Below are 14,007 nucleotides of genomic sequence, written 5' to 3' on the forward strand. Positions count from 1 at the left end.
TCATAATATAACTGTCATTGAAACCTTAAGCGTGCGGACCCTACGGGTTCGAGAACAATGTAGACATGACCGAGACACGTCTCCGTTCAATAACCAATAGCGGAACTTGGATGCTCATACTGGCTCCCACATATTCTACGAAGATCTTTATCGGTCAGACCGCATAACAACATATGTTGTTCCCTTTGTCATCGGTATGTTACTTGCCCGAGATTCGATCGTCGGTATCTCAATACCTAGTTCAATCTCGTTACCGGCAAGTCTCTTTACTCGTTTCGTAATACATCATCTCGCAACTAACTCATTAGTTGCAATGCTTGCAAGGCTTATGTGATGTGCATTACCGAGAGGGCCCAGAGTTACCTCTCCGACAATCAGAGTGACAAATCATAATCTCGAAATACGCCAACCCAACATGTACCTTTGGAGACACCTGTAGAGCTCCTTTATAAACACCCAGTTACGTTGTGACGTTTGGTAGCACACAAAGTGTTCCTCCGGCAAACGGGAGTTGCATAATCTCATAGTCATAGGAACATGTATAAGTCATGAAGAAAGCAATAGCAACATACTAAACGATCGGGTGCTAAGCTAATGGAATGGGTCATGTCAATCACATCATTCTCCTAATGATGTGATCCCATTTAATCAAATGACAACACATGTCTATGGTTAGGAAACATAACCATCTTTGATTAACGAGCTAGTCAAGTAGAGGCATACTAGTGACGTTTGGTTTGTCTATGTATTCACACAAGTATTATGTTTCCGGATAATACATTTCTAGCATGAATAATAAACATTTATCATGATATAAGGAAATAAAATAATAACATTATTATTGCCTCTAGGGCATATTTCCTTCAGCTTTACCCACTGCTGAAGCCGCGATCAACCAGATCGCTTGCGGCGACGAGCAGCGGGAGCGAAGACGCTGCGGGGGCCGACCGATACTGGGTCGACGGCTGCCGCAGAAGGATGCCGCGGACGCACACCTGAAAGTGCGTATCCCCGTGGACGGGGAGCGTCTCGACGTCGAGGGGGGGCTCTTGGAGCCAGGCGGAGTCGTCGGCGATGAAAATGAGCGCGTTGAGACGGATCTCGCGACCCTCATCCAAACCACCACTAGATACCATGATGATGGGGATCGTAAAAAATTGCAACCTCACCAGAAGTCGCTAAGACACTTGCCCCACGGTGGGCGCCAACTGTCGTGGTTCTAAGTCTGACAGTAGAATAGGGGGTACGTAAGAGGACTACGATGAGGTTGTGCACGCAAGATTTACGAGTTCATGCCCTTCTCGGAGGAAGTAAAAGCCCTACGTCTCGGTGCCTGGAGGCGGTCGACTGGATTATGCATGAAGTTACAGGGGGTGCGAACCCTTGTGCCAGTGGAGGGGTGGCTTATATAGAGTGCGCCAGGACCCCAGCAAGCCCACGTTACAATAAGTTCAATGTACGTTCAGGTGAGACGTTACTAGTAACACCAACAATAAAGACATATAAATGATCATTAACGCTACGGAGCGAACGCCTGACCGTTGCCATCCTGAGTGACTTTAGATCTTTTGTGCTCTGAGTGGTTTCTAGTATGGTCGAATGATGATATACTGGTCGAATGGAATTGGGTTATCCGAGTGGAATTGTTGGTCGAGTGGGTTGCACTCTGACGTGATTCAAGTCGGTGGATGCTGCTGTGCTTTGAATGCCGTTAATCTTAGGGCAGTGTCCTTGGGAAGGGCGTCTAGGTCGGGCCTATTACCCTACCCTAGATACATGTCATCGCCAGAGTCCACTCATCGTCTAGGCGCAACGGTGTGACGGTCCGACGACCTCATCTTGGTTCCATTCCTGCCCATGCCGTCAAGGTCGGGGATGACTTTATTAAGGGGGGCAAGGCCCAATTGCGGATCATCTCGGTGAATGTCACCATGTTCATATCGAATTTGTGCCGCCTGATGCGCTCCATCTCCGCCGCTAAATCCACATTGCGCAGTCCTTCTTCATTACCATGTCTGGATGTATAGTTCAGGGATATATGGTCTGGTTGGAGATGCTCTTATCTGCTAATTTTTTATAATATGTGTGTGCATAGTTGTTGTTTTATCATAGAATCAGTTGAAAAACTACATGCCTAAAGAGGACAAGAAGTGTAATTCCGACACAGTGATGCTCTCAGAACATATCTTCTTACCGCAGGAGCAAAAATCTGCTCTAACACTTCTTTCAAATATTCAAAAATTCGAGACTACTACTCCCTCCGTTCTGAATTACTTGTCACAGAAATGAATATATCTAGAACTAAAATATGTCTAGATGCATCCATTTCTGCAACAAGTAAATTCTGAACAGAGGAAGTACATGAGACATCAACCAGGTTCTTAGGCATGCTCCAGGACCTGACTTTAGCTGTTTCACCTTGCCTTGTAATCTGTCTTATCTTTAATTTCAGTCTTGGGCTATGAACTTCGCGTTGTACGTTGCTATTGAGCTGCATGAAATTTGGTGCCTCGAGCGCCTTCCCCTGTTAAAAAACGATAATACTATACGTGTGAACATTTTACAAAGCTTTTTCTACAAATTAGATGCCCCTTTCACCCCCCCCCCCCCCCCCCCCCCCCCCCCGGCCCCAATTTTTTTCAGTGAGGTGGCCCCTTTCATCCCCCACTTACAATCCTAATCGTCCACATCATCACCTCCATAAAATCTCTACATAGCCTTTCGTATGTCCAGAATTACTCGTTCAAAAAAAGGGGAGTTAACACTTCAGTTTTACTTTCGTGAAATCTGAGCCGTTGGATCCCATCTGGACGCTGGATGGGAGGCGCTAAGTCACGATCAGACTTGACTGAGCAAAGTCACTCAATCCCATCCCGCGGCAGGCGGGATAAGCAATCTACAAATCTTCTTAAAGTCACTCAATCCCTGAGCCTCTTGTAATGGTCCACCGCGCCGGCGTCCGGAAAGTCATGCGCACGACCTTGGTGAGGCTCGAGGTGGCGGTCCTGATCCACGCGGCCGGTGAGAGCGCTCGCCGCAGTGGTGGCTTGAGGACTGAAGCCGAACGCTCGGGCCGGTGGATTGGGCTTGAGGACGAGGCAGAGCACGAGCCGACGCTGGATGGGAGCCGTTGGATGGCAGGCGCCCGGGGCACACTTTATCAGGCCGACTGTAAATCGTTTATTCAATCGGTTTTGTAATGGCCGCCCCAAATGTCCAATGCACCCCTGCAAATTTTGGCTTGTGCGTGCATGGTGCCCAGCCGGCGTGCTATGCGTGTTGGATGGATGACTGAGGGCGCGCGCGGCCGGCCGGCTGCCCGGCATGTGTGCTGTCCGTGCGTGTTGACTCAGGTAATCAGATGTGCTGCATGTGCGCCCAACAAGTGTTCGCTTGAATGCCCGACTGAAAACGGCTGCATCAACTTTTGCATTCTAGCTCAGAAACATGGAATCATTGGCACCTTCTGTTATTTTAGTTCATTAGCACCTTCTATTTTTAACCATTAGCACCTTCTTATCCTGGTAGTGTTCAAGTTCTTTCTCAGGACCTTGACTTGAATATAACTGCACTGCAGGAATTACCAGATACCTGAGCCGCTGCCTTACTTGCTATGCTAAAGATACAGTACTTCAGTTCCTACTCGAATCACTTTAGCATATGAGGTGGAAGATTGGGCCAAAATCTTCCTCTTTGTGACTTCTATGTTTGGAACCATAGTGCAAGTTGGGGATCTTTATTTCTGTTGAAAGAAAATTAATTGCAACTGTATTCACACATGTTTCATTTATTTTATGCATTGCGGATTCATGAGGTACTATAAAAGATTTGTTGTGATGATGCAAAAGCATAATTTAACATAGAAGTTGCCTTTGTCCATTTCAGCTAATTGGTCAGCTCAAGAGAGAGTCAATGGCCGAATGACTGAATGCCCAGTCCATCTCTATCAATTGCAAAATTGGCACACCTATCATTTGTGGAGTGACATTGATTTGTCAAGAGTTATTGAAAGGTTTGCTACCCAATTTTAGCCACCTTCATGCATTTTAGTTGCAACACTTACAAAGGTGAAAGAAAAATTAGATGGATAGCTCGGCTGAGAAAAGACATATTTTCTTCTTTGATTTCATCATCTCCAGGCCAGGAATCATCTTCCCCTCAACCAGATCCATGTTCTTTGACTCACTTTTCCATCAAGGTAAACCCTTCGGTTCCCGTTCTGTCTTTGTTCGATTATCATAAACAGTTTTTTATTAGTTTGTAATCCATGTCTTCAGATCATGTACTTCTTTTTTTGACATGCAGATCATATACTTTTAACCATCTTGCCCTCAACCAGATTCATGTTCTTTGACTCACTTCTCCATCAAGTTGGTTCTTCATTATTTTTATCTCATTATTCTGAATGCTACATATATGTACGATATATCCTTACATTCCAGTATGTTTGTTTGTATGTGCTGAATTTCCTCTTCTTTAAGGGCAACTATTTCTCTCAAACTGCAAGAAATTATGGTAGGTAAGGAAACGCTTGGATTTTTGTTCTTTGGTATGTGCACACTTTAGCTCTAACGATAATTTATCTTTTGACCGTTCACACACTAATTGTGATATAATTGTAGACTTGTAGTGACGTCTGTGGGCGCGTTAAGGTGGCTGCATTGTTGACCATGGTAGAGATCTGGAGAGGAGGAGGCTGCGCGGCGACAATGGCCACAGTAATTCTTGCGCACTGAGCCACCTCTTGTTAAGTCCCTTGTTCAAACACATGGTATTTTTGTTCTTCCTTTGTTTATTTTGCTTTATTTTGGTGTAAGAGATAAACAAAATAACCAACTAGGCTTGCCCACTATTTTGGTGTAAGAGATAAACAAAATAACCAACACATGGTATTTTTGTTCTTCCTTTGTTTATTTTTGCTTTATTTTTGGCAATATAAATGTTGGTGATTCATCTTCAGATATCTTTGCTGCTCTTTTTCGTACCACACTACCGATGCAATAGGTCACTATGAACCTGACATGTCATGCCTTATTGATCGGTGAGCACCATATCTGGTACTAGATCACTGCTATTAACGATGCTGCGATTGCATCTTTAGTTCCTGCTGCTAAATTGGAACTATTTATATTTTGTCGCACATGAGGCTTTGCAAGGCATTGTTGCAACCACCCATTGGCTGTACTTTGTTTGATATACTCTACAGGAGTGCTCTAAATCAAGTTTTGAAATTTTTATTTCATCAATTATAAAACATTTAGGGATATTTCTCAATGGTTTACATAGGGTCAGTTGTGATTCCTTACCGCATCGAATCTGATCTGCTATTTTTTCACATCCTCCATTTTTAGGGTTTTTTTAGTTTTCTCCTCTGTTTTGCGCATATTATATAGTACTTGACACTCCTTTCTCTATATGGTTTTTACACAATGCTTTAGTTTTCCATAGTTGCCTTGCATCCTAACATGTCTCAAGGTGTATTTCTTTCCTTCATCTTGCTATTAGGAATTTGGCGACGCCTCTTTGATTCACTCTTATGTTCTTTCCATTTCTTTCGTCATGTCATATGCTCCAGGATGTCTTACCTGACCATGTATGTACCACTCTTTATTTTTTTTATAAAGTTGTATGAAACCCCCCTCTGCAAAAAACACATGAAAACTTTGATCTTGCAAGGAACCTTTGTTTTCCAGATATAGTTTCTGTGAAAAATAGGTCAAAATCCATAAGATCCACATACATAGACTTCATAAGGTGAAGATGCCATTAGTAGTTAACCTCCACTGGAGACATCAACCTAGAATCCAAATGTGTCCAACTGAGGAATTGGATGTTCAAAGGGCTAGCCCCAAGAACATAAGCCACTGAATCCTCTTTTATGAAGACAATATTATACATGGTCGGGGATTGTAAAGCTAATGGAGTGTCACCCAACCAGATATCTTTCCAAAAACTCGTTGATTGGCCGTCAACAACCTAAATCCCCTCTTGAAAAAAGGATGACTTGACCTTCATCAAGCCCCTCCAAAACACTGAATCGGTAGGCTTAGCATCTACTTGGGTAACGTTTTGGAGTACAGATATTTGTTATGGAGCAACTCTTGCCAAACATGTTCCTAGGAGCGTATACTACAATATGAAGAACAGGGGAATAGGTGAGGAGAAGAGTAGAAAAGGAAATTAGCTCACCTGCAATGTGGTTATTACGTGATGGCAGGTAGTGCATGTGCGCAGACAGATCTCAGCCCCAGTGCAGGTTGATTCCCTCTTATTTTGTTTCTTACCTCAGCTGCTTCAGAGCACCTTGCAGTAGTTTTCTAGGATTAATAACAGCGCATGCATACTGATGTTCCTTATTCCTTTCAGCATGTGATGAGGCACCATCCAGGTGTCAGCCATTGGCCCCTTTCTGTACCTGTGCCCTCTTCCATCAGCCTACGTAAAACGGAAGTTACTAACTAATACCGTTCCAGCTTACTTAGCCAGATGGTAATTTACAGTTTACACCCGAATTGCCAGTGATTTCCATCATTATCGTTATCCCCGATCACTGGCTGATATCATACCCTCAGTCACTGGCTCGTATGGCATCACCCGAACACTAAAACCTCGAGCACCTCCACGACTGATTGCTGAGGTTTTGTCCACAGCAATTGTTGACATGCACCACAGTATCTGTCAGTCACATGCCTGTTTCTTTCAGCTAAACTCAACTGTTGTTCGTTCTTCGTGTGTGTTGGAGATTTCACAAGACAGAGACAGGGGCAGAGGGAGAATCCAAGCGAGTAGCTAAGCCTCGCAGTCGCAGCCATCCACGAGATTAACTAGGCTAGTAGAAACAGTCTGGTCCTCATGTGCATCATCCCCTCTCCTCCACCCCGGAACAAAAACCCCTCGCCTCGCGGCCGCGGTCACATGCCGTTGCCGCTTGCCGGTTTGTGTTTGCCTTAATTGGCCGCGGCCCCTCCATCCCATCCCTCCCTCCTCCTCCTGTCCTGCGCCGCTCCATACCTCACCACTGCTCACTGCCAGTATTCAGGGGGAGCGTTAATGGCTAGCTAGCGCGCCATTCCCCAAGCCAGCCACACATGCACACTGCGCCGTGCATTCACTTCCCTCCCTCCTCACGCACGCATTCAGCACTGTGCAGCCGCTGCTCTCCCCTACCCCTGCCCTGCTGCATCTGCAACAGCTAAACTGACTCTTCAAAGGGAGACATAGGATCCATGGTGTGGAAGAGCTGGGGACGGCGGCTGCTGCTCAGCGCCGTGGTGCTCCTGTTCTCGGGCGCGGCGGGCGGTGCTGCTGCCGGCGACGTCTCCCTCAGCCTGACCAGCGCCCCGCCGCGGGTCTCGACGTCGGCGTCGGCGGTGTTCGCCTTCCGAGCCGTGCAGAGCAGCGGCTGGACCTGCTGGGACTGCGCCATCACCTGCAAGGTAGGAAAGCTCCATCTGGTTGCCGCCCCGGCGCTCTATGTTTCATTTACAATTTTGAACGCATTCCGATTTTCAAATGTTCGTGCTCATTTAGTCGGGTTCAATCAGAGAAACCCAAGTACATCCTACCTTCCGGACAATTGTAGTTTGCAATTAGTAGTACTACTGTACTTAAGAACCAAGACACGAGGCTGGCCTTGAATTAAACTGTACGAGATGAATGATTCTACAGCGCGATTCCTTACTGCCGGTGCAGTAATTCTCACCGGCCAAATGTAATTTAAAATTCGGTTGTGTCTGACATTAGGGTGCCTTTTCGAATTTTGCTGCCACCTGGGACACTTTTATTTAGACGTAAGAAGTACTGGTATCAGCAAAAAAGAATCATTAGCAAGTAGTAGTAGATTCCACATGTCTGCACAATAGTATGATTCAGCAAACAGTAAGTCGAACCTGAAAACGTACTTCGGAACAGTTATATGAGGATTGTTTGCACTGCACTGCACGCAGTTGGACGGTGAACGAAGATCGGACTGCTGGGGCAACGGAAATGGGACGGAGGTGGTGACCTTTGCCGGACTCAAGGACGGCAACCACACATTCGCGGCGTGCGCGACGCCGAGATCAGGATCAGGAAGCAGCGCCGGCCCGACCTGCGCCACCTACGCCTGGGATGTTGGTTAAGTAACGCCATCCATCAACTAAACCCGACCTCAACCTAGCTGCAAAATCAATCTCCACTGACTCTGTATGCAAATGTGCGCATGCAGACACCGTTCCTCCGACGGCGACGGTGGCGGCGGAGTCGGCCTTCACGGCCGCGCCCAACGTCTCGGTGCTCGTCTCCCTCAGCGAGCCGTGCCCGGGCGGCGGCGGCTTCACGTGCAACGCCACCTACTGCGACGTACGTATGTGACAGAACAATTTGGCCTGGTATGGTACCACTCTCGACGAATCTCTCTGCGTCTGGTCTCACCGAACGAATGTGCGCTGAGCTGCAGCTCATCGTGTACGGGCCCGGCCGCGTGGAGCCGTCCACCCTGGAGGCCGTCGAGCCCGGCCTGCGGTACTCCGTCGCCGTGTCGCCGTCGCCGGACGTGGACTACGGGCGCATGATCCTGGTGATGCGCCGGGGGTTCTGCACCGACGTGGCCGGCCACCGCTTCCGGAGGAGCTCCAACTCGAGCTTCACCCTCCGCTTCGGTACGTACTACCGTCCCAACTTTTGTTCAAACATTGCATGCAACGCGCTGATCTGAACCCGAAACTTGATGATAGACAAAAGGAGCGATTCCATGAACATCACCGCCAGCATCCCGCAGAAGCTCCTGCAGATCCAAGGCGCGATGAGGGTGGTCGAGGCCACCAACGACGACAGGGAGCTGAGGATATACATGTCCTTCGCCGAGCCGGTGATGAACACGTCCGCGGAGATACTCGCCGCTCTCACCGCGACCGGGGCCGTGCTGACGCCGACCAACAGGAGCACGCTCGGCAACCGTCGGTTCGGTTTCGTCGTAAGCTTCGCTGTCCTTCTCATTTTGTCCATCTTAGTTCTTACTAATGATTAGCTAGCTGCTTGATTCGATCCATACGCCTGAATGCTAACATAACTTGTGTGCAGGTGAACAAGATATCGAGCACAGCTGTTGTGACTGTTGCATGTGATACGAGTTCTGTAATCAGCAGACAGGGGACCCCGGTTTATTCATCACAACCATTCACATTTCTATACGGTATTGATTCCCACTCCTGTTCCGGCTCCATCACTTCCATTATGGACGCATGCCAATGCCATGCTCAATGTAGATCTGATTTTTTCCTCTTCTGCATGTTCTTGATGGATGGCGCTGCTGACAGATACGCGACGGCCTTCTGTTAAACTGGCCACGTCGACCGTCAGGACAAGCTCACACACCATCCCCGTCTTGATCAAGTTTGAAAAGCCTGTGTTTAACTTCACCTCCTCCGCAGTGCAGCTTTCCGGGGGCAAACTATTGAGGCAAGAATCAATAGATATATAAATATTCCCATATATACATGAATATCTGAATAAACGGCTAAATTGTTTTTACCTTAGGAGTTTATTAAGATTGTTATATAATGGTTTGTTTCACGCATGGTTGGTTGGTTTTGGTTTCAGCTTCCATGAAGCTAGTAAGAGCATATACACAATGCAGATCCTGGCAGTTGACAAGCTGGTTTCGGTCCAGGTTGCTGAGAACACAGCTCAGGACGTGGCTGGGAATCCCAATCTGCCATCAGACCGCCTCCAAGTGAGACACTGTATGTATCAGCATTCAGCAATGGCATCAATTCTTCGCTTGCTACTCATTTATTAAGAGATCATCAGTAAGGCAACTGGGCAATGCAGCGTCCTTAAGATTTTACTATGATCTGCTTGCAGATTCTGTCCCTGCATCGTCTTCATCAATCGCAATCATCGCCACCGTAATATTTGCAGCAACCGCCATCGTCGCCACACTGCTCACCGTCTCCACATCATCGCTCATTGCATCCGGCGCCATGGCAAGGCCTTCGTCTTACTCCATCTCCGAGCCATCACGAAATCTTCTGGTAATTTAGCATGGGCATCGACTCTGCTACCTGGTGTCCTGGTGACAGCTCTAGCTCCAGCAGGCTCATCGCTCACATACATACCATCTGATCGATGATCGATCGCTGTTGTGTTATTTATTTTTACAGAGAATGGCATGCCAGATCCAGATCTTTGCTCTGTCGAGATGGCTGTCGATAAATCTGCCGGTGGAGTACTACGAGCTGGCCAAGGGGATAGAGTGGACAATTCCGTACATTCGGCTTCCGTGGGAGGGTCCCTCTGCAGATCCATTCGTGGGCTACTCCACCATGCCGGCCATTGCGTACTCGGAGCTGGTGGACAGGAGTGATGTGGTACAGGCTGATCCCTACTACCCTGGAGCTGCACCAGGTGGTCAGCAGCAGATTATGCCGATGCAGATACCGGTAGAAGGGAAGCCGCCAGCGATCCCGCTGCAGACCCCGGCGTTGGATGGGAAGCCGCTGACCGCCATGGAGTACCGATCTTTCTTTGAGGTGACATGGATTTCAGTGTTTCTCCTTGCCTTTGATTTCGGTCTCCATGCTTTACACCTCTGGATGCTGAATGAGTTTGGCTGAAATGCAGAATCAGGACATGAAGCCCGAAGCACAGATTATCATGAAGCTGCAAGATTTGGACGGGTATGATACTTCGTCTCCATGATCGAGTACTCTCGAGACCTATCAAGTGACAGATTGGATTATATGGAGGTGTTGAAACATGCATGCATGGATGCAGGTGGAAATACTTCGGAAGAAACATGTTGTGGCTGGGTGTCATTGGGGGAGGCCTCATGCTGCTGCATCTTCTTCTCCTCCTCTACTTGAGATTAAGGTACAGAGGAGGCACAGGAAAGTACGGAGCACTCGTCCTCCCTAGGTTTGAGATCATGCTTGCAATCCTTGCGATACCTTGTGTATCCCAAGCGTCTGCAGCACTCATCAGAGGTACGCCATACATCTCAATGCTCTGATCGATGCATAGATCGTGTACCAAATTGATTTCCCGGGATGAATGATATCTATCAGGTGGGACTACCGGAGGGCTCGCCGTCGGGATCGTGCTCATCGGCATCTTGACGGCGTTCCTGGTGGCCCTGCTGCTGTTCCTGTCGCTGGGCATCACGACGGGCAGGCTGCTGCAGTACAAGGAGGTGCACCAGGAGGGGCAGGAGCACCGGTGGTACCAGGAGATCGTGAGGCGGACGCTCGGCCCCGGCAAGCGCGGGCAGTGGACGTGGAAGGACCCCGGCCGCGCCGCGCGGCTCGTCAAGCTCGGCCCGCTGTTCGAGGACCTGCGCGGCCCGCCCAAGTACATGCTGACGCAGATCGTGGTGGGCGGGGGCGGGAAGCGGGCGGCGGCGGACCAGCGGATCATGGCGTCGGAGGACGAGAACGAGGACGCGGAGGCGCCGGTGATCCAGAAGGTGTTCGGCATCCTGAGGATCTACTACACGTTCCTCGAGTCGGTGAAGCGGGTGGCGCTGGGCATCGTGGCGGGCGCGCACGCGTCGTCGGGCAGGTCGTCGCGGGCGCACGCCGTCGTGGTGCTGGCCGTCGCGTCGTTCCAGCTCTTCTTCATGCTGCTCAAGAAGCCCTTCATCAAGAAGCGGGTGCAGCTGGTGGAGATCGTGGCGGTGGCCAGCCAGGTGTTCGTCTTCGCCGCCTGCCTCGTGCTCATCGACAGGAACAGCGGCGAGCTGGAGGAGGTCGAGGAGAGCGGCGGCGTGGGGATCGCCATGCTCGGCGTCTTCTCGCTGGCGTTCGCGGCGCAGGTGTGCAACGAGTGGAACGCGCTGTACCGGCAGGTGCAGTTCCTGAGCCCCGACAGGAGCTCCTTCCTGGAGGGCACCAAGGCGGCCTCGGTCGGGCTGCTGCTGCTGGTGCTCCCGTCGTCGGTGCTGGGCGACCCGCTGGCGGGCCAGCAGCAGGAGCCGTCGCCGGATAGCGGCGGCGGCATGGGTCAGACGGTGCCGGGCGAGGCTCTGAGGAGTTCGAACGAGCGGTCGTGGCTTGGGCAGCTGCGCGAGATGGCCAAGGCGAGCTTCAGCAGGGACGGGGAGGACCCGTCCAGCAGCACCGCGTACAAGGGGAAGAGGAGCCGGAGCTCGTCGGTGACGTCGCAGTCCGCGGACTCCAAGGCCAAGGGGGAGTGGAGGCCCAAGTCCAAGGCGCTGCACAAGGATTTGGAGGCCATCTTCTCCAACAGGTAGGTAAGCAGGCTCGCGGGTCCATCATGGTTGGCAAGTGATGTGAGAAATAAGATAGAATCAGCTGGATAAACAGGGTCTACTAAAAAAAAGATCTGGATAAGCAGGGAAGTGGAAACACTGCACATACTAGCAATAGGAATATGCCGTTTAATTTGACACAAAAATCATCACTAGGTGTATGTGTGGTAGCATTATTGTCACAAGATCATTCATGTCCATGATAGAATGAGTTCTTCATAATCACTTTTTTGGCTCAAGCAAAAAAAAAAAAAACAGGTGAGTTTTTGTCGAGAACAAAATAGATACTCCCTCTGTAAAGAAATATAAGAGCGTTTAGATCACTAAAGTGTAAGAGCGTTTAGATCACTAAAGTGTAGTAGTATGTGCTACACTTTAATGATCTAAACGCTTTTATATTTCTTTACAAACAAAGTACGTATTATTTAATGGGTGGTAGTTTCTTACTGTGTTAAGCATCCTATCATCCAGACTTAGAGTGAACATGTGTTGTTCCTGAGTGAAATCTTAAAATTTGCACACTTAAAATCGTGAAATTAAAAGGCTATTCTGATTGTTGTTTAAATTAAATCTAGCTAAAATTAAATACCTATATGTTGTAAGAGCATCTCTAGCTTCCTAAACATTGACCCTATACAGTTTTTTTTGTCTCAAACGAAGAAAGAGATCCAGTAGGGTCTTTTGGGGCTCAAACAAAGAAGGTGATCCAGTAGGACCTATCATAGCATCTAAAATAGGAAGGCACCCAAAATCCATCCAACAACCTCTTCTCCGACAGGAGTGAGAGGAGGGCCCTTTTCGGTCATTGCAAAATTTCCAAGAACGAAAGAGAAATTCGGTCGTCCTGCCAGCACGGCGGTAGAGTGCGCAGGCAGCCACAGTCAGTCTTCTTCCTCCTCGCCAAGCTGCCATGATGCTCCTTTACACCTTCAACCTTCATCCCCGACCTCTCCGTCTCACCCTCCCAAGTATAGCCATGGAGGACAAATTACCCACGACTCGGAGTCCACTAGCTATACATGGGTGCATCACCTAAGGATACTATAGATGGTAACCAACTCAGACTCTTTTGTAACCTTAGCCTTGTCCGCCTATAAAACGCGAGACAGGACCCCCCCCCCTTCCCTGAGCAGTACTTGTTCATTGCTATTCCCAACACAATTATACACAGCAAGCCCTAGCTCTCATACGAGGTTGTGATCAATATCATACATAAAAGGAAGGAGTGCGATATTACCTTCACGCTGAGGGCTGGAACCTGGGTAAATCTCATCTCGTGTGGATCCCCTATGTTTCCCTAGTATGTGCGCTACCCCATGAACACTTTTTTTTGGTAAATTACACTGATAGTTTGCACTCGAGGTAGAGGCAGCGCGTACTGGATCAGATCAGATACAAATGGGATCCACTTTCCACTTCTTGGAGTTCGCCCCAGGACAAGGTATCCACTTTGGCTCCCTGGATTTCATCGCCAATGTGGTTGGGCATCTCCATCTCGCGCGCTACCTTCCTTGAAGGACTGTCTCTCCACTCTGGGAGTCTGACTTCGTAGCCAACAACTTTGGCAAGCTTTGCATCCACAAGTCGACTCCCTACCAATCAGTGGAATCCTTGTCCAGGCAACCCCTGGGAGCTACGACCTCACATCATGGCAGAAAGTTTACTTCCTAGTTTTTAACCATGGTGGACTCTCTCATGCCCATCCTAGACTCTAAGTCTCATGGGTATGAGAGTTACGATAGCTACGCCCCATCCACCCC

The 14,007-nt window shown here is 48.8% G+C and overlaps 1 protein-coding gene across 4 annotated transcripts; it reads left to right on the forward strand.

Moving 5' to 3' along the window:
• The first annotated feature begins 2,972 nt into the window (after positions 1–2,972).
• LOC123060738 (uncharacterized) lies at positions 2,973–12,472 on the forward strand. Of its 4 annotated transcripts, XM_044483565.1 has the most exons (18): positions 2,973–3,353; positions 3,886–4,012; positions 4,140–4,198; positions 4,306–4,370; positions 4,482–4,519; positions 4,623–7,436; positions 7,947–8,115; positions 8,207–8,340; positions 8,438–8,639; positions 8,715–8,953; positions 9,061–9,172; positions 9,297–9,438; positions 9,580–9,722; positions 9,844–10,013; positions 10,143–10,511; positions 10,603–10,658; positions 10,756–10,964; positions 11,046–12,472. In XM_044483565.1, exons 6-18 carry the CDS (start codon positions 7,227–7,229, stop codon positions 12,227–12,229), a joined length of 3,339 nt encoding a protein of 1,112 aa, XP_044339500.1. In that variant the 5' UTR covers positions 2,973–3,353; positions 3,886–4,012; positions 4,140–4,198; positions 4,306–4,370; positions 4,482–4,519; positions 4,623–7,226; the 3' UTR covers positions 12,230–12,472. The 4 variants fall into 4 exon arrangements, with proteins under 4 accessions (XP_044339500.1, XP_044339501.1, XP_044339503.1 ...); XM_044483566.1 differs by lacking the exons at positions 2,973–3,353; positions 3,886–4,012; positions 4,140–4,198; positions 4,306–4,370; positions 4,482–4,519 and having other exon boundaries at positions 4,788–7,436; positions 8,207–8,344; XM_044483568.1 differs by lacking the exons at positions 2,973–3,353; positions 3,886–4,012; positions 4,140–4,198; ... (1 more) ...; positions 4,482–4,519; positions 4,623–7,436 and having other exon boundaries at positions 7,949–8,120; positions 8,207–8,344.
• Positions 12,473–14,007: the final 1,535 nt, after the last annotated feature.

This window comes from Triticum aestivum, chromosome 3A (genome assembly GCF_018294505.1).
Source record: "Triticum aestivum cultivar Chinese Spring chromosome 3A, IWGSC CS RefSeq v2.1, whole genome shotgun sequence".
NCBI classification, from domain to species: Eukaryota; Viridiplantae; Streptophyta; class Magnoliopsida; order Poales; family Poaceae; genus Triticum; species Triticum aestivum.

Excerpts from the sequence above, each read along its gene's own strand:
- LOC123060738 (XM_044483565.1), top strand. The coding sequence starts at position 7,227 with ATGGTGTGGAAGAGCTGGGGACGGCGGCTGCTGCTCAGCGCCGTGGTG. Across the intron at positions 8,116-8,206 it reads CACCTACGCCTGGGATGTTG|ACACCGTTCCTCCGACGGCG; the intron begins GTTAAGTAACGC and ends GTGCGCATGCAG. Across the intron at positions 9,439-9,579 it reads TCCGGGGGCAAACTATTGAG|CTTCCATGAAGCTAGTAAGA; the intron begins GCAAGAATCAAT and ends TTTTGGTTTCAG.